The 24,843-nt window shown below is 45.8% G+C and overlaps 1 protein-coding gene and 1 non-coding gene across 2 annotated transcripts in view; both read left to right on the forward strand.

Moving 5' to 3' along the window:
• The first annotated feature begins 1,309 nt into the window (after window positions 1-1,309).
• Window positions 1,310-24,843, forward strand: part of EEF2 (eukaryotic translation elongation factor 2) — a 60,644-nt gene continuing 37,110 nt past the window's right edge. The window contains exons 1-9 of the mRNA XM_033955186.1: window positions 1,310-1,456; window positions 2,292-2,506; window positions 2,893-3,074; window positions 3,164-3,375; window positions 3,782-3,960; window positions 18,234-18,339; window positions 18,715-18,828; window positions 18,960-19,098; window positions 19,836-20,031. Of these exons, the coding sequence (XP_033811077.1) occupies window positions 1,454-1,456; window positions 2,292-2,506; window positions 2,893-3,074; window positions 3,164-3,375; window positions 3,782-3,960; window positions 18,234-18,339; window positions 18,715-18,828; window positions 18,960-19,098; window positions 19,836-20,031 (1,346 nt within the window). The 5' untranslated portion in view covers window positions 1,310-1,453. The remainder of the gene's footprint in view (window positions 1,457-2,291; window positions 2,507-2,892; window positions 3,075-3,163; window positions 3,376-3,781; window positions 3,961-18,233; window positions 18,340-18,714; window positions 18,829-18,959; window positions 19,099-19,835; window positions 20,032-24,843) is intronic.
• On the forward strand, window positions 18,525-18,591 carry LOC117366241. Its single transcript, XR_004540518.1, has one exon. It is a non-coding gene; the product is annotated as a small nucleolar RNA SNORD37 (small nucleolar RNA).

Below are 24,843 nucleotides of genomic sequence, written 5' to 3' on the forward strand. Positions count from 1 at the left end.
CGAAATAGAATGCTGAATGCCTAGTAGATTCTAAGGGCTCCTTTCACTAAGCTGCGATAGCGTTTTTAGCACACATAGGATTGTACTGCGCGCTAAACCCGCGCTAAACAGCTAGAACTAACGCCAGCTCAATGCTGGCATTAAGGTCTAGCACGTGGGGTAATTCAGCGCGTGCTAAAAAACATTATCGCAGCTTAGCAAAAGGAGCCCTAAGTGAGCTTGCATAAGATTTGGTATAACCATTCTATTTGAATCTTAAGGGGTTCATCCTCTTCCCCCCCCCCAGCAGCCTGATATTCTCTTTATCTTCTTCTATCTGTCTTCTGCAACAGGCTTCACCCTTAGTAATTCCAGGAAGAAACTCCCTCATCCCTTCATTTTACCACAGGTTTTCCAGGGGGGTTACATATTTTAAATAATGCCAACTATGTGTTATGCTTTTTTAAAAAAAGAGTTGTCTGCTTTTTAAAGGATTTCCTGTCAAAGCTTCTTGGCCACTTCTTCCAACAAAATTGATGGTACTGACTTATCCACAGCAGCAGCTACCGTAGAATACAGTTTTGAAGTATATTTGACTAGCTGACTTGTTTTTAAAATAAGAATCCATGGAAGCTTTTTAACTGTTAGACATACTGATTCCCTCCTTGAGAATGTGAAAGCACCATATGAGGGGCCTGGAAAACTCATACTGCGATACTGTATAGTTTGTTGTTGATTGTGAATAAATTGATAGTTGATTTAAAATTTTTAATTTTATATTGTTTATGTTGGTCTATCGTTTATATTTTTGTTTGGCTTAAATGTAAAAGGTTTTTATAGTCTACCTTACCTGTCAGTGCTAAACCGGAAGCATATAATAAACACTACAATATTTTGTGTGAGGGACTTTTACAATACGTCAAAACCCTAAAGAAACCTTATATACATCAAAAGTGAGAGAAATCCTTAAATATCTGGCCCTCAACTCGCCGGTTTTCTTCAGGACTAGTATACAGTATTACATAGGCACTCTGACGAACTAAAATATTTATTACAGAAGAATCAGATATATTATTTTGTAATTCGTACAGACAACTAAATAAAAAGTTAAAATGATTTCAAGAAACAGGGATAACTAAGGACTAAACCATTGTAAACAACACGTATACATTTAACAATGCGATACTGTCGCTTTAAAAGCCTAACGTCACCCAACCATAAACTTCACGGAGTGCACAGAGCGTCTCCGGCGCACTCACTAGCACTAGCACTTCCTGCCCGATCGTCCAGCCCTCTTCCCAAGAGAACGAGGCTGCTGACGCGCCCGGCGTCTGCTTATATATAGAGACGCGTTGACGTCATCGGTCTCTTGCGCCTGTCTGTCCAGCGGAGGAGGCAGGCAGCAGCCACCAGCTTCCTGATTGTGTTTCACCTTTTGCGCGCTTGCGAGGAGAATCCGCTGCCATCCGCCAAAATGGTGAGGACGGGAGACTCACCGGTGGCCTTACACCGGCCCTGGAGGTTTTATTTATCTGTCCTAATAGGCGTCGTAGGTTTCTAGTTCTTATGTTCAGTATCGGGTCGCGCGGACAATAGGAAGCGGCGGAGGCCATTTTATTCGCGGGATGGTGGGGGAGGGGAGAGCCCTTTTGCGTTTGCTTGTCTGAAATGTGAGAGAGTGGTGACTGTTGTGGAAATGGCACTGGGTGAGCGTCCTTGATTGTGCTGTTCTCATTTGGGTGGTGGTAATAATGGGAGGGGGAGGGGAGAAACTTAGATGGTGTGGTCCTTGGCTGGGGTTCTTTTGAAGTGCACTAGTTGCAGGGGCCTTTCTGATTGCGGTAGCTGTTTCTGTAGGGGAAGATGTAAATGTGCTGGCAGTGGTGATGTCCGGAGAATACCGACTGCTTTAGGCCCTGGTTAATTGTCCTTGGAAACTCTGAGAAGGATTTTCTTGGGTTCCTCTAAACGCAGGCCTTTGAGGATGGAAAACATCAACTTAAGCTAGCTAATCCCATTGTGTCTTTCTGGAGTACATTCATTTGCTTCTCTGTTTTGGGAAATATGAAGTTTAATGCAAATACTTTAGTCTTTTTATTTTTTTTTTTTGTAACTATTACCTTGCTACAGGGCGTATCTGTCCTTGACTTTCAACTTCCTTCAAAAATATCTCTCAATTTGAAAATTAGGGATACTATATTAGTGATATACCTTCTATATTTAACATTTTAATGTGAAAAAAAAATTGCCTGACAAGGTAGCTCACTACTTGTGTCTCTTTTTTTTTTTTTTTTCCTTCCTAACTCGTCTAGGTGAACTTTACAGTAGATCAGATTCGGGCCATTATGGACAAAAAGGCTAATATCCGAAACATGTCTGTGATCGCACATGTGGATCATGGGAAATCAACCTTAACAGATTCCCTGGTCTGCAAAGCTGGTATCATAGCCTCTGCCCGTGCTGGTGAGACCCGTTTTACTGACACGAGAAAAGATGAACAAGAAAGATGCATCACTATCAAATCTACGTAGGTGCTGCCTTTTCTAGGGTTTGAGTTGCTATGTTTTAATGTTGATGGGGCTGCTGGTGCTTGGGTTGTTATAGCAACCAGAAAGAACTGCTGAGAATATTTTTTCAGTGGGCTTTCAAAGTCACTGGTTATAGATCTATTATTTAAAATATGGCCTAGAAGAACACAATCGACAAAATGAGGCTTTCTTTTGTAAGTTCAATTTAGTGTGTCAAGAATTACATGCTTACTGCAACACTTTCCTGGTAAGTTTGCTGATGTCCCAAGATTAGTAGTCCAATGCTGCAGAAGACCTAGGATACTGGAGATTCCAGAGAATTGTAGTGGTGGCTCCAACATTATGCTTTTTCTGAGCTGGATTTTTTTTCTTTTTTTCTATGCAGTGCCATTTCTCTGTTTTATGAGCTCTCCAATAATGACTTGGCCTTCATCAAGCAGAGTAAAGATGGCTCTGGTTTCCTTATCAACTTGATTGACTCCCCTGGACATGTGGACTTTTCCTCTGAAGTAACTGCTGCACTCCGTGTAACAGATGGTGCCTTGGTTGTGGTTGACTGTGTGTCTGGTGAGTCACCGGGGCATTGGGTTAGCTTGCTCTATGGAATGGCCGCCAAGTCGATCCCTTTGTTCATTTTTACCCTTTACTTCACACAGGGGTGTGTGTCCAGACAGAGACTGTGTTGCGCCAGGCTATTGCTGAGAGAATTCGACCTGTGTTGATGATGAACAAAATGGACCGTGCCCTGTTAGAATTGCAGCTTGAGCCAGAGGAGCTGTATCAGACTTTCCAGCGTATTGTGGAAAATGTTAATGTTATTATTTCCACCTATGGCGAGGGTGAAAGTGGTCCCATGGGAAACATCATGGTGAGGGGAATATATTCAAATGAATGTTTCATTCAATAAATTTTGAGACTTAATGGGATGTAAGTGATTATCAAACAAGCTCTGATTGACTATAGCTAACAAGAAGTACATGTTTGTCAGAGATTAAAGCAGTAAGGCATGAGCTACCATCCATACACAGAGAGGCCACCACAGAACAAGTTTATTTGCTTATGTAATAGCTGTTGCTGCAGCAAAAAGTGCAGGTTTTAGGTTTGAGAAGCACATGTGATTATTAATGAAGAGAGAAACCATTTCAGGAGAATGACAGGGTTTTGGTACCTGTTTTTGGATGCTCTTATATAATTTTCAGTAGCTTTCATATTACTAAACTCTAGTATACTATACCCTTGTAAGCTGCTAAAAGGCTTACTGTATTTTCTTTTAGATTGATCCAGTCCTTGGTACTGTTGGCTTTGGTTCTGGTTTGCATGGCTGGGCCTTTACCTTGAAGCAGTTTGCTGAGATGTATGTAGCTAAGTTTGCTGCTAAAGGTGATGCTCAACTGGGCGCCCCTGAACGGGCCAGGAAGGTGGAGGATATGATGAAGAAATTATGGGGAGACAGGTAAGTTCATAACTCTGTATGAAGGCATACTTGTGGTGTGAAGGCATAAGTGGGGAGCAGTGATTTAATGATTGAGGCTTACCTAGATATGGGGAGGCTATTAACAAACCTATTGGCCAAGATTATGTATATAGCTGATGAAAAACTGGCTTGGTCAGTCAAACTGCATTTTATCCTTGACGTCTGGTACCTGGACAGTAATGTAATGTAATTTATTTCTTATATACCGCTACATCCGTTAAGTTCTAAGTGGTTTACAGAAAATATACATTGAAATTATAAGTAAGAAAGGTACTTAGAAATTCCCTTACTGTCCCGAAGGCTCACAATCTAACTAAAGTACCTAGAGAGTAATAAAGAAGTGAAAAGTAGAGATAGAGGTAAAATAAGAAAATAAACATTCTAACAAGATTGTATTAAACTTAGTACTTTGGAAGGTAGAGGAGAGAAAGTACTGTTTTTAGTAATGTACCAAGTTTACCGATACTGAGAAATCATGGGTGTTCAATATTAAATGTTTCCAGTCTGGGAGACTCAGCCTTGGATCAGCTTTCCCACAGCTTCTGGGGTGGGGGTTTTTCTTTTGTTTAAAATCTTTGCTGATATACAAATCTTAACTACATTTGATGCTCAATCTAATCTGGTAATGAGGTGATCTAATGTGCATACATCAAAGTATGAATTTTAAATATAGCATGGTCTAGAAGCCAGGGTTTTTGTGTATTCAGCCTCTGTATTGGGGTAGAGTACCTTGTCACTTTATTGAAAGTGCTGAACTTGGGCATGAGACTCGGTTTCTCCATCTTAGCCACAAGTGATAGTAACATGAAATGCCTGTATTGTGCAAAGTTTAGATTGATGAAGCAATTTGTGTTTAAGGGCTTTTAAGGAATAGATACCCTGTTTCCCCGAATATATGACACTGTCTTATATTTTTAAAAACTCCAAAATATGCACAAGGTCTTATTTTCAGGGGGATGTCTTATTTTTCCATGAAGAAGAATACAGTACACATTTATTGCTGAAAAAAGACATTTATTACCTGTATATGGTACAGGTCATCACAAACCAGAAAAGCTGTATCACAAACCAGAAAAACATTTAAGGCCCTGATTCTCCAAAAGTGCGTCCCGATTTTAGGCAGCTGTAGACGTCCTACAGCTGTCTAATCAGCCAATCGGGATGCACGTTTTTAAAAAAAAAATGCTCCCCAGGCAGGCCGCCCGGGAGAGGCGTCCTATACTAAACGCCGATTCTGTAACTGGCGTCTTTAGAGAATCGGGTTAAATTAGACGCGGCCACTATACTTATGGCAGCAAGGGATCTCCCTGCTGCAATATGTATAGCGGCCGCGGTTGTTGCGGCCGCCTGTCCCATCACCGACAGGAGAATGCGTAACTCCTCCTGTCGGAACCCCGAGCCCCCTCCCCCCCAAACTCGTAATCGCCGACAGGATGCCCAACTCCTCCTGTCGGAACCCCGGAACCCCCTCCCTCCCAAACTCGTAATCGCCGACAGGAGGATGCCCAACTCCTCCTGTCGGAACCCCCCTCCCCCCCAAACTCGTAATCGCCGACAGGAGGATGCCCAACTCCTCCTGCCGAAAAGCCCAACGACCCCCCGCCCCAACTAATCTCCCTCCCCCAACTAACCTTTCAATGTTGGTCAGCTGGACGGGTCTTGCTGCCGTCCAGCCGACGGGTCTGCCTCGTGGAAATGAGACGGCACGCCCCTTCCCGGCCCATCCCCGCTAAATCTAAGGCCTGATTGGCCCAGGCTAGGCACCTTGGCCAATCAGGCCTTAGGATTAGTGGGGATGGGCGGACCCGCTATGCCTAAGGCCTGATTGGTCCAGGCTTCTACAGCCTGGGCCAATCAGGCCTTAGATTTAGCGGGGATGGGCCAGGAAGGGGCGTGCCGTCTCATTTCCACGAGGCAGACCCGTCGGCTGGACGGCAGCAAGACCCGTCCAGCTGACCAACATTGAAAGGTTAGTTGGGGGAGGGAGATTAGTTGGGGCGGGGGGTCGTTGGGCTTTTCGGCAGGAGGAGTTGGGCATCCTCCTGTCGGCGATTACGAGTTTGGGGGGGAGGGGGTTCCGACAGGAGGAGTTGGGCATCCTCCTGTCGGCGATTACAAGTTTGGGGGGGAGGGGGCTCGGGGTTCAGACAGGAGGAGTTAGGCATTCTCCTGTCGGTGATGGGACAGGCGGCCGCAACAACTGCGGCTGCTATACATATTGCAGCAGGGAGATCCCTTGCTGCCATAAGTATAGCGGCCGTGTCTAATTTAACCCGATTCTCTAAAGACGCCGGTTACAGAATCGGCGTTTAGTATAGGACGCCTCTCCCGGGCGGCCTGCCTGGGGAGCATTTTTTTTTTAAAAACGTGCATCCCGATTGGCTGATTAGACAGCTGTAGGACGTCTACAGCTGCCTAAAATCGGGACGCACTTTTGGAGAATCAGGGCCTCGGTGTACAGAGGCTGTTCCTGGGCTTGTTTTCCTGGACAGCGGAAGCAGGAAGTTGTGTGACCACGCATACGGTACTGTACCAGTACTCTGGATCGCCAAGACATGCTTGCCAAATAGTGCCTTATTTTCGGGGGGGGGGGGGGCCTTATATTTCCCAGGTGGGGAAAAAAGGGGGGGTGTCTTACTAAAGGAGGAGGTCCTATAATGGGGGAAACACGGTAGTGACCCAGTAGTCAAGTGAAGTACAAACATATAATATCTTATATGTAGACCTAGAAAGATTTGTGAAAGTTCCAATGTAGCAGCATGGCTGGCTATATGTAATTCTCTGGAATTCTAGATTGGTATACTCCTGCTATATAAACAAGAAAATAGTTTTCTGCTTTTATGCAAATAAGAGCTTGTTTCAGAACATGGAAAAATCTGTATGCGTAGTTTTGAGAGTGCTCTCTGATATTTGCAAAAGCATTGAGGTTGCATCTATCTAGTTAGGTTTATTGAATGGGTTTAGTATGAGCAATGTATCACATATAGGTACCAGCTCTTCCAGCATTTCCCAGACATCGGAACTGAATCTCCCCAATGTAGAACTGCAGAAGAAAGCAGAAAGTAAGGCTGTCTCTGCAACAAATATTCCTGCCGCCTCCTGCAGCCTATTGGTCAGACATTTTTTTAGCCAGCCAATGTCCTGCAAAGGAGTTGGGACCAGTAGCTTATGCTCCATTGGTCAGACATTCCTTAGCCAACCAGTAGACCACAGGGGAAAGGAGAAATTAGGTTCTTGCTTACTAATTTTCTTTTTTTAGACTCTCCAAACGGGTACAGTTCACTGATGGATAATAGCTCACCATGACCAGCAGGTGGAGACACAAAACTTTGGCTGTAATACTAATAGCTATGCTTTCCTCTAGTCCAGTGGTCTCAAACTTGTGGCCTGCCAGGTACTATTGTGAGGCCCTCGGTATGTTTATCATAATCGCAAAAGTAAACTAAAACAGTTTCTTGATCATATTTTTTTAGCGATAAATTACAATATTAAGTCTTAGCTAAAAGGAAAGATTTATAAACTATAGAGTTTTACCTCATGCAAAATTGTAATTTCTTTAATAAGACATTAACTATTTTTTGAGGCCCTCCCAAGTACCAAATCCAAAATGTGGCCCTGCAAAGGGTTTGAGTTTGAGACCACTGCTCTAGTCTAACCAGTCTGCCAAATGGCTACTGAAAGTGCTAATTATAACAGGAATAACACTTCTAACATGAGGAACAACTAACAGAGAGCAGTACGGTTGGCAGCTGCATGGAAGAAGCCCCTTCAGCAAAACGTCCCCACAGCTCATCAACTGAGCCAAAGCCGCTGTTCTTTTGATATCTCAGCTTTAAAAATACTAGAATCCACAGACAAAACAGGCTCTTCATGTGATTACCTTAAGAACAGACAGGGTAAGGACTGTGCCTGTCTGGAGTATCTAAAAGAGAGAAGAAAATTAGCAGGTAAGAACCTAATTTCTCCTTCGTTGGCATCTCTTCAGACTGCTTCAGTTCACTGATGGGATGTACCAAAGCAGTACCCATCATGGGCGGGAATGACATGAAAAGGTGAGACCATCTTCATCAGAAAGGAAGGAACAGGGCGTAGCACCACCTGCTCCCTAGAAAACTTCGGGATGGGAGGCCTACAACAGAAAAGCCTGCAGCTCATAAACGCATCTCGCAGAAGTAATGGCCACTAGGAAAACTGCCTTGAGAGTAAGGTCCTTCAACGAGCAGGAACCCAGGAGCTCAAAGGGAGGGTGCACTAGCACGGACAGGACCAGATTGAGATCCCAGGCCAAAACTGAAGGCTGCACTGGAGGCTGAAGCAATTTAGCCGCCCTCAAAAAGAGAACCACGTCTGGAAAAGAAAAATACTTACCCTGCAGCAGCAAACCGCGACATGTAAACAAAGCTGCAAGCTGAATCCGGAGAGAACAGGCTAGGCCCCTATCCAGGCCATCCTGCAAGAACTCTCAAGATGTGAGGCAAAGAGGCGTGAAAGGAAACTACTCCACATGCAGCACACCGCCAAATCCACACATAAGCCTGAGAAGTGGAAAGCCTCCGGGACCCCAAGAGAGTGGAGACCTTTCTTACCTAGGCGTTTCCTCTCAAGAGCCAAGCCGTAAGATAAAAGGGACCTTGATCGAACATTGGAATGGTGCACTGAGTCAGAGGGGCACTGGAAGATGATCTGTCACGAGAAGACAAACCAGATCATGTACCATGGACACATAGACCAGTCTGGAGCCTCCAGGATCATGTGGCTGGGGTGCCGAGCAATGTGAAGGACTGCTCACAATTGGCCATGGAGTAAACACATACAGCATGCTGCTGTCGACCAAGGCTGTACCAAAACATCCAGATCCATCCCCTTGGCCTGAACAACTCTGCGCCGACTGAAGAACCTTCAGGTCCATGACCAGCTGCCACCAAGACTGCAAAATCAACTCGAAGGCTGCGTGACCAAGACACTATGCTCCAGGATCTAGCAAGTAAATAAGTAAGTCCGCCTGGACGTTCTGCAGTCCTGCTATGTGGAAAGCCGAGATGTCCCGAAAATCAGTTTGCCCACACCATGATGGGCCTCCTGTGCCACCAGATGACTCCTGGTTCCCCCTAACGATTCACTTAAGCCACTGCCGTGACATTGTCCAAGAGAACCCGAACAGACTTGCCCGTCAACGTCTGGAACGCTAGCAATGCTAGCCAGGTGGCTCTGGTCTCCAGAACATTGATTGACCAACACGCTGCCTCTGGAGACCAGCTGCCCTGAGCTGAGACACTGAGCTCCCCAACCGAGGAGACTGATGTTCGTGAGAAGCACTGTCCACTGGGGCTGATCAAGACTCGTCCTTGCACCAGATTGGAAGACTAGCCGCCAACGAAGACGGATGAATAGAAAATTGAAAAAAATAAATAACCCCTGAAGAGGCGTAGGAGAGTCCAAATCGTGCACCTGGGGCAACCAGCGCTGAAGCAGAACATGCAGGAACAGGTGCATGTGAGCCCGGGCCCATCAAACCACATCCAGGGAAGCCGCCATCAACTCCCCAAGACCTGGAGAAAATCCTTTGCCCGAGGACACCGGGAAACCATCAGAAGACTCAGGCCTCTGGCAGCAAGACCTTCCCCCAAGCTGGTGTCAAAAAACCACAAGGTGCTCCAGGCGCTGAGTCAGAGCCAACCGGCTCTTGGTACCCATCTCAGCGACTGCAGGACGTCCACAATCCAAGCTGTAACTTGGGAACTCTCCCAAAAAGACTTTGCTCAGACCAACCAGTCATCCAGATAGGGGTGAACCAGAATTGCCCTCCTTGCGCAAGGCCGCCACCACGACCACCATAATCTTGGTGAACGTCCGTGGAGCCATGGCCAAACCAAAAGGAAGTTCAGAAAACTGATAGTGCTGTCCTAGGATTGCAAACTGAAGGAACCGTTGATGAGACGCATGAATTGGAACATGCTAGTAGGCCTCCGTTAGATCGAGAGAGGTTGGAAATTCACCCAGCTGAACTGGCAGAATGACAGATCTCAGGTTCTTCATGCAGAAAGATGGAACTTGCAGAGCCCTGTTGACATCTGACCTCTTTCCCCCCCCCACAGATCCAAGATGGGCTGAAAAATCACCTCTTTCTTGGGTACCACAAAGTAAATCAAATACCAGCTGGTACCACACTCCTGCAGAGGCATGGAACTACCGCTTTGAGATCTAGCAATCTTTGAAGTGTCTGGCGAAAGGCCCTCTTCTTCCATGCCGTCTGACAAGGAGAAGCAAGAAAATGATCTGGCAAGGAGCGGGAAAACTCCAGAGCATAACCATCCCGAATCACCTCCAGGATCCACTGATCCATTGTGATCTCAACCTACCCCCTGGTAAGTCTCGCAACCGAGCGCCCACCAGAACTAAGAGATATGCTGGCAAGCAGAAATGCCCCCCCCCGAAAGGACTCCATGTGCTGAAAGAAACTGACCCAGTGAGACCCAGAGGCAGGAAAAGAAGCAGCCCCTAGATCAGGGCGATATTTGCAGAAATCACACATACTTCCCTGATCAATGCCACCCGGCAGGCAGGCACGGTTTTCAGGGAGATGGGGCACCTTAAAGTCCTTTAAGGTCTGAACCAACTTGTCCAAATTCTAGCCAAATAAGACCCCTGAAAGGGAAACGCAACTTAGCCTTGGATGCTGCATCTGCCGACCAAGCCTGGAGCTACAAGGTACGACGAGCAGCCACCCCAAGAGCCATGGACTTGGCCGACACCCCAACAGGTTGTACATGACATTGGAGAGAAAAGTACCCATCTCAATTTTGACTACATACAGACGAGCCATAGAGCATGCAAAACGAAAGGGCACATCTGGAGCTTTCCACTGCAGAAGCACACAATCCTGATGCATAGGAAAAGAGCGGGATGCTGAACTGTTTCCCCGAAGCAGAGGGTCTTCCACACGTGGAAGCTCTGTATCCTCCTCAAAATGCAATACCGAGGAGACCTGAAGAATAAGTTCCTGGAGATCTTCCCGCATCCTTGCCAGCTGACGAACTGAAAATGGCTGCCAGCAGCATCCATCCTCCCACCCGAGAGGATCCTGGAGGTCTTCCAAAGGGTCCAGGTCCTCATAAAGATAAAACTGCTCCCCATAGAAAAAAATAATTGTACCAAGAGATCCTCAGCCGCTTGAACGAGAGAGGAGATGGGGACCAAACTGGCACTGAGGGCCCCCCCCCCCCCGAGATGGCCGCCTGAAGATAAGCCTTACACAAAATCAGGGGGGAAACCCCCTGGTGGCCCAATGGGATTCACTGCCAAAGCAAAGGACCCAGCAGAAACCTGCCTGTCTCTCAAATACAGGGTAAAGATCACCTGAGGTTGCAGACAAAATGGAGACGCTTCCCGTGTAAAAACATGCCCCCGAGGCATGTAGCAGCTGAGAAGCCTAACTGTCCCAGCTACTAAAGCAGGCAAGCGGGTAGCAGCGGTAAGGAAGTCCCCAGTAGCATGGGAGGTAAGGAAACTTTATTTCCCTGACCGTTGGTGGTTGGGGAAATCCCTGTGTGTGCGGCAAGGGAAGGCTGGGTATCCCTGCTGGCATGCGAGGCTCGCAAAGGGGATCCTGATGATGAGGATTCCCCTTCGCGGCTGGCACACCGCAAGTACAGGCTGGCTGCATTGACCTTGCATCTGGAGCACAATGAGCACTTTTTCCCTTTAAAAGTGCTCATTGCTCAATACGCAACCTAGTTAAGGGGAGAAAAAAGTGCCGATTAGCAATAAAAAGCAATAACAATGAACTGAAGGCTCATTTCAAACTGGCAGTACCTCAGGATTTTTTATTTTATTTTTTTTCTTCTTCTCTCAGAACAGATTCCACTGGTTCTCTAAGCCATATGCCTGGCCGGTATTGGTCCAAACAAATCAAACTGACCTCACATTCAGATTAGTAACCAAACCATAGGATTGTAACCACCAAATTTAGTCACTCAGAGGTATGAAACTCTTCAAGGAGGGACCGCACCCCCCTAGTGGTGAACCAGAGTTTACTTTCCAGTCATTGCAACTGTGTTAGTGCTGGTTACGCTCCAAGGTTGATTCATAAGGAAATTGGCCGGTATTGGTGGCAAGGCTTATAGCTGATTGGCCCAGGTTGTAGGGGCCTTAAACAACCTGGGGAGGGGAATTTTAGACGCAGCTGGGAGGAGTGTCCACGTTCCTCCGGCTCTTCTATATTGAGATAAGAGGGAGGGGGGTCACTTAAAAGCACGGGAGAGTGGGCATCTCTCCTGCTGTAGGGAGCTGTCAGGTAAATGGTGGGGTGGTCGCATCGGTTATATTAGTGCAGCAGGAGCGTGGGCATCTCCTGCTGCGGGGGGTGTTCCGGTAAGATTGCATCGGGGTGGTTGCGTTGGGTATTTTAATGCAGCAGGAGAGAAAGTGCATCTCTCCTGCTGGGGGGGGAGGGGCGGTCAGGTATTTTAGTGCAGCAGGAGAGAGTTGGCGTCTCTCTCCCGCTGCATCACAACATAGGGCTTTCTAGCGCTGACTGGCACCCATGGACAAGTTGCTTTTTTTGTCGCTAAAAGCCTATGCCGCCTTTTGAAAATGGCTTGGCATTTTTTATTTTTTTTTATACTTCTTTATTCATTTTAAAATATTCAAACAAGTGTACAACAAATCAAATCATAATATACATTTTCACTTGAAATTCTACAATCATCTCATAATATAAATTATCCCAGGACAAGCAGGCAGCATATTCTTGACTGATGGGTGACGGCACCGACGGACAATTTTAGAGTGATTGCACTCTAAGAACTTAGAAAGTTCCAGTAGGCCGCACCGCGCACGCGCGAGTGCCTTCCCGCCCGACAGAGGCGCGCGGTCCCCAGTTTCTTAGTTTCCGCGGAGCTAAGAAGACGCGTTTCTCTCAACGGCCGTTGTGAGAAAATCTTTTTGTAACTTCCCGCTCGCGTAAACTTGTGAAGGAAATATTATTTCCTTCCTTTTTTCTTTATTTTCTTTATTCGACTTTGGGGTTTGTCAACAACGACCAGCTGCTAGACAACCTCAACAACAGCAGCAGGTAACACCTCCACCTTCGCAAAAATCTATTCAACCCTTTTGACTTGGTTCTCCAGAACATAGCCAGTCTTGTTCCGTCTACCCATCTTCTACAGCCTATAGGAGGACGCCTTACTTATTTCATAAGCCGTTGGGAATTCATCACGTCAGATCAGTGGGTCCTAAACATCATCCGCCACGGCTACTCTCAACTTTCAGACTCTACCTCCTCCAAGTCAACCACTCCTCAGTCTTTCCTTCTTCTCCAAGAAGTTCAATCCTTCCTCCTTCTGAACGCCATAGAGGAGGTTCCTCTAGATCAGAAGGGGCAGGGGTTCTACTCCCGTTATTTTTTAGTCCCCAAAAAAACAGGAGATCTCAGACCCATTCTAGATCTCCGCGATCTCAACAAATGTTTGGTCAAAGAAAAGTTCAAGATGCTTTCTCTGGCCACTCTTTATCCTCTTCTCAATCAAGGCGACTGGCTATGTTCCCTCGATCTCAAAGAAGCATACACTCATATACCGGTCAATCTGGCCTCCAGACAGTACCTACGCTTCATGATCAATCGTTGTCATTACCAATACAAGGTGCTGCCCTTCGGTCTTGCCTCCTCTCCAAGAGTGTTCACCAAATGTCTGATTGTGGTGGCTGCCTTTCTACGATCTCACCACCTTCAGGTCTTTCCTTACCTGGACGACTGGTTAATCAAGGCCAATTCATCTCAGACTGTTCTCCTAGCCACCAACCAAACCATTATGTTTCTTCAACTTCTGGGGTTCGAGATCAATCTTCCCAAATCTCATCTCATCCCCACTCAGAGACTTCAATTCATCGGAGCTGTCTTGGACACAGTTCTCATGAGAGCGTTCCTGCCATCCAACCGTCTTCACACACTTCAATCTCTGTGTCAGCAGGTGCTTCTACAACTTTCCATCTCTGCCAAGAAAATGATGATACTCTTGGGTCACATGGCCTCCACAGTTCATTTCACACCCTTCGCACGTCTTCACCTGCGCACTCCTCAATGGACCCTAGCTACCCAGTGGTCCCAAGCGATGGATCCTTGCTCACGTCACATATCTGTCACATCATCTCTTCGTCAGTCTCTACAATGGTGGTTGATATCCTCAAATCTCTCCAGAGGTCTTCTGCTCCATCTACCTCCTCATCAACTGGTCATCACCACCAACGCCTCCCCTTATGCCTGGGGAGCTCATTTGAACGAGTTCCAAACTCAAGGCCTTTGGACAGCCCAGGAAAAGAAACATCACATCAATTTCCTGGAACTCAGAGCGATGTTTTATGCCCTCAAGGCCTTCCAACATCTTCTCTTTCCTCAAGTTCTCCTGCTGTGCACAGACAATCAAGTTGCGATGTACTACATCAACAAGCAGGGTGGGACGGGCTCTCGCCTCTTATGCCAGGAAGCCCAGAAGATCTGGACTTGGGCCATAAATCACCATTATTCCTGAAAGCTATCTACATTCAGGGAGAAAGGAATTCCTTAGCGGACAAACTCAGCAGAATTCTCCAGCCTCACGAGTGGACACTCGATCCTTTCACTCTACAGTCCATCTTCGCTCAATGGGGCACTCCTCAGATAGACCTCTTTGCAGCTCCTTACAATCACCAGCTGCCCCTTTTCTGCTCCAGACTCTCCTCTCCTCACCGTCTGGCAGCGGATGCATTTCTCCTCAACTGGTCCAATCTGTTCCTGTACGCTTTCCCTCCTCTGCCTCTCATGTTGAGAACCTTGTTCAAGCTCAAGCTGATTGCTCCGAGGTGGCCCAGGCAACATTGGTTCTCCCTTCTACTTCAACTCAGTTCCAGGGAACCTTTTCTTCTTCCACTGTTTCCTTCTCTGCTTACACAGCATCAGGAGACCCTTCTACATCCCAACCTCCAGTCTCTGCATCTGACAGCTTGGTATCTCTCGGGCTGACTTCTCATGATACGCTTTTGTCTCAGCCTGTTCGTTCAATTCTGGATGCCTCCAGGAAACCGGCCACTCTGCAATGTTACCTTCAGAAGTGGACACGGTTTTCTTCCTGGTGTCTTCTTCATCATTATAGTCCCACTTCCCTTGCAGTGGAGACCTCTTGTTGGATTATCTTCTTTCTTTGTCAGACTCTGGCCTCAAGTCCACTTCAATCAGAGTCCATCTCAGTGCTATTGCGGCTTTTCATGAGCCAGTCCATGGAAAACTCCTCTCAGCTCATCCCTTGGTGTCCAGGTTCATGCGGGGTCTTTTTAATGTTAAACCACCTCTTAAAGCCCCTCCTGTTATCTGGGATCTCAATGTGGTTCTTTCCGTCTTAATGAAACCTCCATTTGAACCCTTGGCTACCGCTTCTTTCAAGTTTCTCACTTGGAAGGTTCTTTTCCTTATTGCCCTTACCTCTGCCAGGAGGGTTAGTGAGCTTCATGCACTAGTTGCGGACCCAACTTTTACAGTATTCCATCACGACAAGGTGGTTCTGCGTACGCACCCAAAGTTTCTTCCTAAGGTTGTTTCTGAATTCCATCTCAACCAATCCATTGTTTTGCCTGTCTTCTTTCCGAAACCTCACTCACATTCAGGGGAACAGGCCCTGCATACTTTGGACTGTAAGAGGGCTCTAGCTTACTATTTAGACCGCACTAAGCCCCACAGATCATCTCCCCAACTATTTCTGTCTTTTGATCTGAATAAATTGGGACGTCCTGTTTCTAAACGTACGTTGTCTAATTGGCTGGCAGCGTGCATTTCATTCTGTTATGCTCAGACCGGACTGACACTGGAAGGTTCTGTCACGGCCCATAGGGTCCGAGCCATGGCAGCATCTGTAGCTTTCCTCCGTTCCACTCCTATTGAGGAAATCTGCAAGGCTGCTACTTGGTCCTCAGTTCATACTTTTACATCTCATTATTGTCTGGACGCTTTCTCCAGACGGGATGGACACTTCGGCCAATCTGTTTTGCAAAATTTGTTTTCCTAATGGCCAACCTTCCCACCATCCCTCTTTTTGTTAGCTTGGAGGTCACCCATCAGTCAAGAATATGCTGCCTGCTTGTCCTGGGATAAAGCACAGTTACTTACCGTAACAGGTGTTATCCAGGGACAGCAGGCAGATATTCTTGCGTCCCTCCCACCTCCCCGGGTTGGCTTCTTAGCTGGCTTATCCTAACTGGGGACCGCGCGCCTCTGTCGGGCGGGAAGGCACTCGCACGTGCGCGGTGCGGCCTACTGGAACTTTCTAAGTTCTTAGAGTGCAATCACTCTAAAATTGTCCGTACCGGGGCTCCGTTGGTGCCGTCACCCATCAGTCAAGAATATCTGCCTTTACCTCCCATCCCTCCCTCTCCAAATATATTTTTAATTACTTGACACACTTTTACATAAAACCCACCCACCCACCATATACATACTAAATGGGGATAAATACAATTATTTATTATAGTAATTTATTAATGGTCCCCACACATCTTTAAATTTCTTAAAATATCCTTTTCTAACCGCTAATGTTTTCTCCATTTCATACACGTGACACACAGAATTCCACCAAAAACAGTAATTTAACCCTCTATAGTCTTTCCAATTATGAGTTATTTGTTGGATGGCAACTCCTGTTAAAATCATTAAAAGCTTATTATTATTCGAGGAAATTTGACACTTGGCCCTCATGGACATACCAAACAAAACTGTATCGTATGACAGGGCCACATGATTCTCTAACATAATACAATTATTTGACCCCCAGATCAATTTCCAAAAATTATTAATAAAAGCTTGGCATTTTTTTAAGATTCCACCAGAGGGCTCATTTCCATGTTAAAGAGTCCATTTGCATGTCGGTGTCAGAGACTGCTAGAAACCTCACTAAAGATGGAGATAATCCCTTTTGTTAATCCACCACTAAACTGCCAGAAAACAGTTTAGCAACAGCGTTAAACTTTTGAGAATCTTGCTCTGTGTGTGTTCTGGTTTTGGCTCCCTAGCTTCTTGCTTAAATGCTGAATCCTTGCTCCCCTCTTTGCTCTTGGCAGCCTGGAACACAGTGCCTTAGTATAAGTGCGTTTTCCTATGCCCTGGGCTGCTGGAACATGTTCTCCCACTCAGCATGTAATCTTTGAGGTTTCAGACTTATCCTTGTTATGTTTTCCATAGCTCACGGTAACTATGTGGCAAAGAATCTGATGTAGTAGATTCTATAGGTGGAAAGGGGGCCATTGGCTTGGAATCTGTGAGTACCAGGGAAAGTGCAATAGGGGATGGGGAATTGGTCCCAGAAAATAGGAATGTGCTTGGAGCCAGGGAGAGCAGAGCAGGGAAATGATCCAAGCCTGGAGAAAGTTGCAAATTGGCGAGGCATTAAACCTACCAATAAAAGCAAGTCTTGCCTGTAGAAGAGACTGAGAAGTAGGAAGCAGTAAAGAGATGGGTGAGACAAACCAGTCTGGAGGAGCAGCAGCTAGCTAGGGAAAAGTGCATTGGGGCTTACTGAGGAGTGGAGGGAAATAAGACTGGGTCAAAGGGAAATGAGAAGAACAGGCTAAAAACTTAGGGAATAAAGCAGGCGAAGTTCCTACCTCCAAAATATAAAACATCAAGTTTATGCCTGTGCAGAGGGAGGTAGAGAAGGGAAGAGGACAAGGAGGGAGTGATGGAGAAGAAATTTAGGGGAAAATGAGGGAAGAGAGGAATTGGTTGGGAGAAGTGCTATAAATGGCTTGAATGGAGGGAGAGTACATACAGTAATGCTGACAGGCTACCAGGGGGAGGAGAGAAGGCAGGTCCCTAGCTCTTGATTTATCAACATTACCTGCTCTGCTCTTGCCATTTAGATACATACTGGTCATTCACTCCCAGATATATTTTATTTTTCCTTTGCTGGGTGAGGGGAAATTTGTGAGTTAAGTTCAGCACCCCAAATCCATTTTCAAAAGTTGGTATCATGTGATGCTAGATTATATTGACATTCTAGTTTTGTATGCTTTGTAAATTGCCTCGGAGGCAACAGATAAATGTTGACTTAAACCTTTTTGCTTCCACTATTTTTGTAAATCTACATGAAAAAATAACACTGCTGGATCGTATTTGTGCAGTCTCATCCTTGTTTCTGAAGGAAAAGTAATGCTCCATGTTTGCTGATAATGTACTAGGCTGAGTGTCAAAATGAAGGCGAAATAAGACATTGCCAAATCTGAATATTCTCTAGGTATTTTGATCCTGCCAATGGCAAGTTCAGCAAATCTGCTACAAGCCCTGATGGGAAGAAACTGCCCCGGACTTTTTGCCAGCTGATCTTGGATCCCATTTTTAAGGTAAGTTCCTAAAAGGCTTAGTATGAGGTAGTTTTCAGTACCATAAATAAGAAGGCACAGTAGAGATTCCTTGCGGTTAGCTACCGAACTTCCACGTTGCATCTATGCACAATGTAGTGGCATGAAGTTTTAAGTAGTAGAAACTGGTTCATTCAGGTGATTTGCTCCTGTTTGCGGCAGTTATGTGTGTGATGACCAAATATTTCTTCACTTTGACCTGATCTTTTATTGAAGAAATAAAATTGTCTGACACTTCCTCATAGGTGAGAACATGGCAGTAAAATCTTATCTATGACTAATCTGGCTGTTTAAAAGAAAAAATTGAATTGCTTAGTCTTGAGTTTCTTCTGCTAACCTGGGACACCTTTTTTATAGGTGTTTGATGCCATCATGCATTTCAACAAAGAAGAGACAGCTAAACTCATTGAGAAACTGGATATCAAGTTGGACAGTGAGGACAAGGACAAAGAAGGGAAACCTCTGCTGAAGGTAACATGGCAATACTCTAAGAAAAAAAAACAAGAATGATGACCCAAAACCCAGACTTGGAGCTTCATACATCAAGAGTAAACCTATTTAGGATGATCGTTGCTTAATTTCCTGCTCTTGCTTTTTCCCAGGCTGTGATGAGACGCTGGCTGCCAGCTGGGGATGCCCTCCTGCAAATGATAACCATTCACCTGCCTTCCCCAGTAACTGCTCAGAAGTACCGCTGTGAGCTGCTCTATGAAGGACCCCCAGATGATGAGGCTGCCATAGGTACTTCTGCTGAGTACAACTTCTTCAATTGCCAAGGCTGTAGCAAGCCCTTACTGACTTAGTTGGAATTGGGGTAGGACAGGTTAACAGAGTATTGTGGGCTGACCATAAGGCTCAGAATTCTGAAAAGTCATAGGTTGCTGTAGTAAAAAGAACTAAAGGCGTGTCGCACTTGCTGTCTTTTATATTAGAATATTTTTATTGGTGACCTTTTTATTAAATATCTACAGTCAAACTCAGAACAGACAAAATCAGTTGGTCAACCTGTATCATATGTTGTGTTGAAACGACTAGGGGAGGAGGAATAACCTAATACATATCCAAATCAAATGTTAAGAAGCCATGATCTCTTGAATCATGAACCTAAATATGACTGTTCCCTAGATCTCCCCTACTCACACACTCAATACCTAACAAGCTAAAGCACATCAATCTATAAGGCATGCTGGAGGCAAGCTTATTCATCAAAGTTCAAGGTGATGACTCTCTAAGCCCAGGGAGGACACTAGGTGAGGGAACATATTCAGTCAACATAAATAGGTTTTTGAGGACTTAACCCCACTTCTGGTTACTCAAGCAGCATCAATTCATATAATCTTTTTCCAGTGCCTGTAAGGTGATGAATTGGTCTCTTGAGACAGCCAGTGTTTGTAGGGAAAAAATGTATATTGCAAACTTCCAATGTTCAGCCTTGCCCTGTTGGTGTCTTATTTTAACTGAACTTTTATTTTCCCTAGCTATTAAGAGTTGTGATCCCAAAGGTCCCCTGATGATGTATATCTCTAAAATGGTGCCCACAACAGACAAGGGTCGTTTCTATGCTTTTGGTCGTGTCTTCTCTGGTGTGGTATCTACTGGCTTGAAGGTCAGAATCATGGGACCAAACTATACTCCAGGCAAAAAAGATGATCTGTACCTGAAACCAATTCAGAGGTGAGTACTGAATCTACCTACAGATTTGTTGTGGTAGAGAGCTGTTACTATACTTTTCATATGCTATCTGGTTGTTCTCAACTTGTATTACTATTTAGTTGAGTGCACTGGTGAGGTCTTTGGCATGTAGAGTGACTAATCGTGAAGAGATTTTTTCAGCTCAGTCTCTTCCATCCAGGGTAGAGGACCATTCATGGGACCTTTCCTGTCATTCTGACAAAATACTTTGTACTTGCTTAATAAGCCACTAATTCCCTATCTGAGGCTATACCGCTGGACTGACCTGAATAGACATTTTTTTTTTTTTTTAATAAAAGTCGGAGCCTTTTGGTACCAGGTCACTAGATAGGCCATATGGTCTTGCTTTCTATCTTCCTTCATTTTTTCCATCTAGTCTGTATAACAATGCCACCTACTAGCCCCTCCTCTCCTTTAGCTTTGGGACAAGTAAGTTGGATCTTTCTTGAATTCAGGTATTGTCTCCACCACATCCACAAGGAAGCCACACCACCCTTTCTATGAAAGTATTTTCTGAGGTTATTTCTGAACCTTTCACCTTCATCCTATGCCCCCTCATTCTAGAGTTTCCAGTCAATTGAAAGACTAGCCTCTTGCACATTGTGCCACATGGGAATTTAAACGTGTCTATCTTACGAGTATCTCCCTTTTATCCCAGGACAAGCAGGCAGCATATTCTCGCACATGGAGCCCTGGTACGAATATCTTAAAAGTGTATCGGAACTTAGTATTTAGAAAGTTTGATAGCCTGCACGTCGCATGCGTGAGTGCCTTCCCGCCCGACGGAGGCGCATGGTCCCTTAGTTTCTGCAGAGCTAAGAAGTCGCGTTTCAACAGCCATTGAAATTCTCATTTTTCACTGCCTTCCCGCTCTTGCAGTTTTGACTTTTTAGTTGTCATTTCTTTCTTTCTTTTTTTTTTTTTCCTGTTAAAATAATTTTTTATTTTTTTTTTATTTTTGTTTGTGGGCTCGCGACCCGGGTGAGCCTCTTAGCCGCCGCCTCAATAATTGATTTTTAATTTAACAGAGGCAGTCTTACCGTCCATGTCACACCCGCCAACAGGTTTTAAAAAGTGTGGTCGCTGTGCTTGGGCTATTTCTGTTACTGACCATCACCGCTGGTCTCTCCATTGTTTGGGACCCGAGCACCGTCCCGAGACTTGCACGCGCTGTTTTTCTTTACAGAAGAGGACTTTGAAAAATCGTCTTCTGTAACAGAAACAGCTCTTTGGTGCTGCCATGGAAGCTCACCTCAACAGCGACACTGAGATCTTAGATGTCGGCAGATCCACCACCAACGCTGGCTCAGGTGTCACAGTATACCATCTCTTTGGGTAAGCTGGCTAAGAAGCCTTCCACTTCCCCTCCAGGATGTAGATCAAAGCTGGATTGAGCCAAGTCATGCTGACCTCATGAAAGTTCTGTAAGCGCACAGCTCTGATCAGGTGAGTTCCTCTTCATCGGCCTCCTCATCTCTGGACCATGTTGCCCCACCAGTAGTACTGGTGAAAAAGCCAACAGTACCGTTGCTCTCCTTCAAGCAAAAAATAGACAACTTGCTTAGGGAAGAATTAAGGGAGCATTTTCAATTGTTGGTGCTGACTTGTACCACTGTCGATGCCGACCTGATGCGGATCCAGACTGAGCAGCTCATGGCGCAACTACACCTGTCTCGGATGCTCCCCTGGTGCGGATGTCCTCGACAAGGGAATCGAGCATTACGCCATCATGACAACATTCCTCCTCGACTCAAAACTTCTCGAGAGGTCACTCTGGCATGGTTGAGTAAGGTCTCGCATAAATCTAAACATACTGAGTCCTCAACACCAATCCGCCGGCACTGTTCCCAACATAAATCATCCTCCATCAGAGATTCTGATTTATTGGGAGATTCTGAACCAGAGCCAACATCCACCACTGAGGAGGACTCTTCTGCTTCAGGTTCACCTCGCCTCTCTCCAACTTGAGCCTCTTCTTCTGAGAAACTCTCCTCCTCCAAATTTCTCTGTCAGATGGGCAAGGATTTGGACATTTCTTTGGAAGCAGGCTCTAAATACAGTAAAGAATATTTAGAGACTTTAATCAAGAATTTTGAAACTCTTCTTTTCATGCCAGTGGCTCCCAAGAAACTGGAGTCACTATACAAGAGGTGCTTCTTCCAGGCTTTGACAAGCTGCAACTGCCGCATGAGTCACTGGTGGTGGAATCCACTTTGAAAAAGTCTTCTGGAGCCAGTGTCTATGCTTCCATTCCTCCTGGCAGAGAGGGCCAGATAATGGACAGATTCGGTAGACGACTAATTCATTGTTGGCAAACCGAGCAGGAAATGACAATTATTATTTTTCCTGCTTTCTGAAGCATCTGGTCAAGCAATTTTTCTTTCCAGAAATACATTCCTACACGTAAAGCTAAGCCTTTTCAGAATCTTGTCTTCACTGTTTTCCAACTTTGCAAGTATATGGTGAGGTCCACCTATGACACGTTTGAGCTCACTTCTTGGGCAGCAGCCATATCGGTGGCTATGCGACGTCTTGCATGGTTGTATATCTCCAACCTAGATGTTAATCACCAGGATCGTCTGGCCAATGCTCTGTAATGAACTTTTTAGTGACTTATCGACACTGCCACACACAAACTTTTGGCCCATGAGATAAGGTGGGACGCATTAGTGAAACCTAAAAAAGAAGCCTCAGGCCCCTTGACCATTCAAGCCTGTCTCTTCTTACCAATGAAGTTTTGCTGCTAAGGCTGCTGCTCCTGCTCCTCCTCCACCTAGAAGACAGAAGCAATAACCATGTCAACCCAAACCACTGGCTGCTCCACAAAAACCTACACAACCTTTTTGACGTGTTCCTTCTGAGCATAGCCACAGTTCCCATCCTTCCTCAGCAGATAGGAGGGCGCCTTCAGTATTACATCAATCGTTGGGAACTCATCACCTTCGATCTCTGGGTGTTAAACATCATTTGTCATTGTTACATCCTTCACTCCTACACCCTTTCTCTGGATCATCCTCCAGGAGTCTGCTTCAAACCCTGCACAGTCCTCGCTTCTCCAGGATGTTCAATCCCTTCTTCTCAATGCCATCGAGGAAGTTCCTCTCTCTCAACTCAACCAGGTATTCTACTACCGCTATTTCTTAGTGCCAAAGAAGACTGGAGGACTGCGGCCCATTCTGGATCTGAGATCTCAACAAATATCTCATCAAGGAGAACATAAGAACATAAGAAGTTGCCTCCGCTGAGGCAGACCATAGGTCCATCCTGCCCAGCGGTCCGCTCCCGCGGCGGCCCATCAGGCCCATCGCCTGAGTAGTGGTCTATACCTATCTATACCCTTCAATCCCTTTTTCTTCTAGGAATCTATCCAAACTTTCTTTGAAACCATTTAATGTTTTCTTGTCTACAACAGCCTCTGGAAGCGCGTTCCATGTATCCACCACCCTCTGAGTGAAAAAGAACTTCCTAGCGTTTGTTCTAAACCTGTCCCCTTTCAATTTCTCTGAGTGCCCCCTTGTACTTGTGGTGGTCCTTAATTTGAAAAATCTGTCCCTGTCTACTTTTTCTATGCCCTTCAGGATCTTGAAGGTTTCTATCATGTCTCCTCTAAGTCTCCGCTTTTCCAGTGAGAAAAGTCCCAACTGCTTCAACCTGTCGGTATATGGGAGATTTTCCATTCCCTTTATCAGTTTAGTTGCTCTTCTCTGTACTCCCTCAAGTACTGCCATGTCCTTCTTGAGGTACGGCGACCAGTACTGGACACAGTACTCCAGATGCGGCCGCACCATTGCACGATACAGCGGCATGATGACTTCCTTCGTCCTGGTCGTAATACCCTTCTTAATGATACCCAACATTCTGTTAGCTTTCTTTGAGGCTGTAGCGCACTGCGCCGATGCCTTCATTGTTGCGTCTACCATCACTCCCAGGTCTCTCTCCAGGTTACTGACCCCTAGCGGTGTTCCCCCCATTCTGTATGTGAACATCGGGTTCTTTTTCCCCACGTGCATGACCTTGCATTTCCCTATGTTGAAGCTCATTTGCCATTTTTCGGCCCACTTTTCCAGCTGCGTTAGATCCTTTTGGAGATTTTCGCAGTCTCCCCTGGTTTGAGCCCTGCTGTATAGTTTGGTGTCATCTGCAAATTTAATAACCTCACACTTGATTCCCGCCTCTAGGTCGTTTATGTAGATATTGAACAGGAGCGGTCCCAGCACCGACCCCTGCGGAACTCCGCTCGTGACCCCTTTCCAGTCTGAGTAATGGCCCTTTACGCCAACCCTCTGTTCCCTGTTCGCCAGCCAGTTTTTGATCCATCGGTGGATCACCCCTTGTACCCCGTGGTTCTATATCTTCTTAAGCAGCCTTTCGTGTGGTACCTTGTCGAAGGCTTTTTGGAAGTCAAGGTAAATGATATCTATAGATTCCCCTTTATCAACCTGGCTGTTTACCCCCTCGAAGAAGTGCAATAAGTTTGTGAGGCATGACCTACCCTTGCAGAAGCCATGCTGACTCGGTTTTAGCTGCTCATTGTTTTCGATGTGTTCACAGATGCTGTCCTTAATCAGTGCCTCCATCATCTTTCCTGGGACTGAGGTCAGGCTCACTGGCCTGTAGTTTCCTGGGTCTCCCCTTGAGCCCTTCTTGAATATGGGCGTGACATTTGCTATTTTCCAGTCCTTCGGGATCTCTCCGGTTTTAAGGATAGGCTGTATATTTGTCGAAGTGGCTCCGCTATTCGTTTTTAGTTCCTTGAGTACCCTTGGGTGAATGCCGTCCGGACCTGGAGATTTG

This window comes from Geotrypetes seraphini, chromosome 8 (genome assembly GCF_902459505.1).
Source record: "Geotrypetes seraphini chromosome 8, aGeoSer1.1, whole genome shotgun sequence".
Classification (NCBI taxonomy): Eukaryota; Metazoa; Chordata; class Amphibia; order Gymnophiona; family Dermophiidae; genus Geotrypetes; species Geotrypetes seraphini.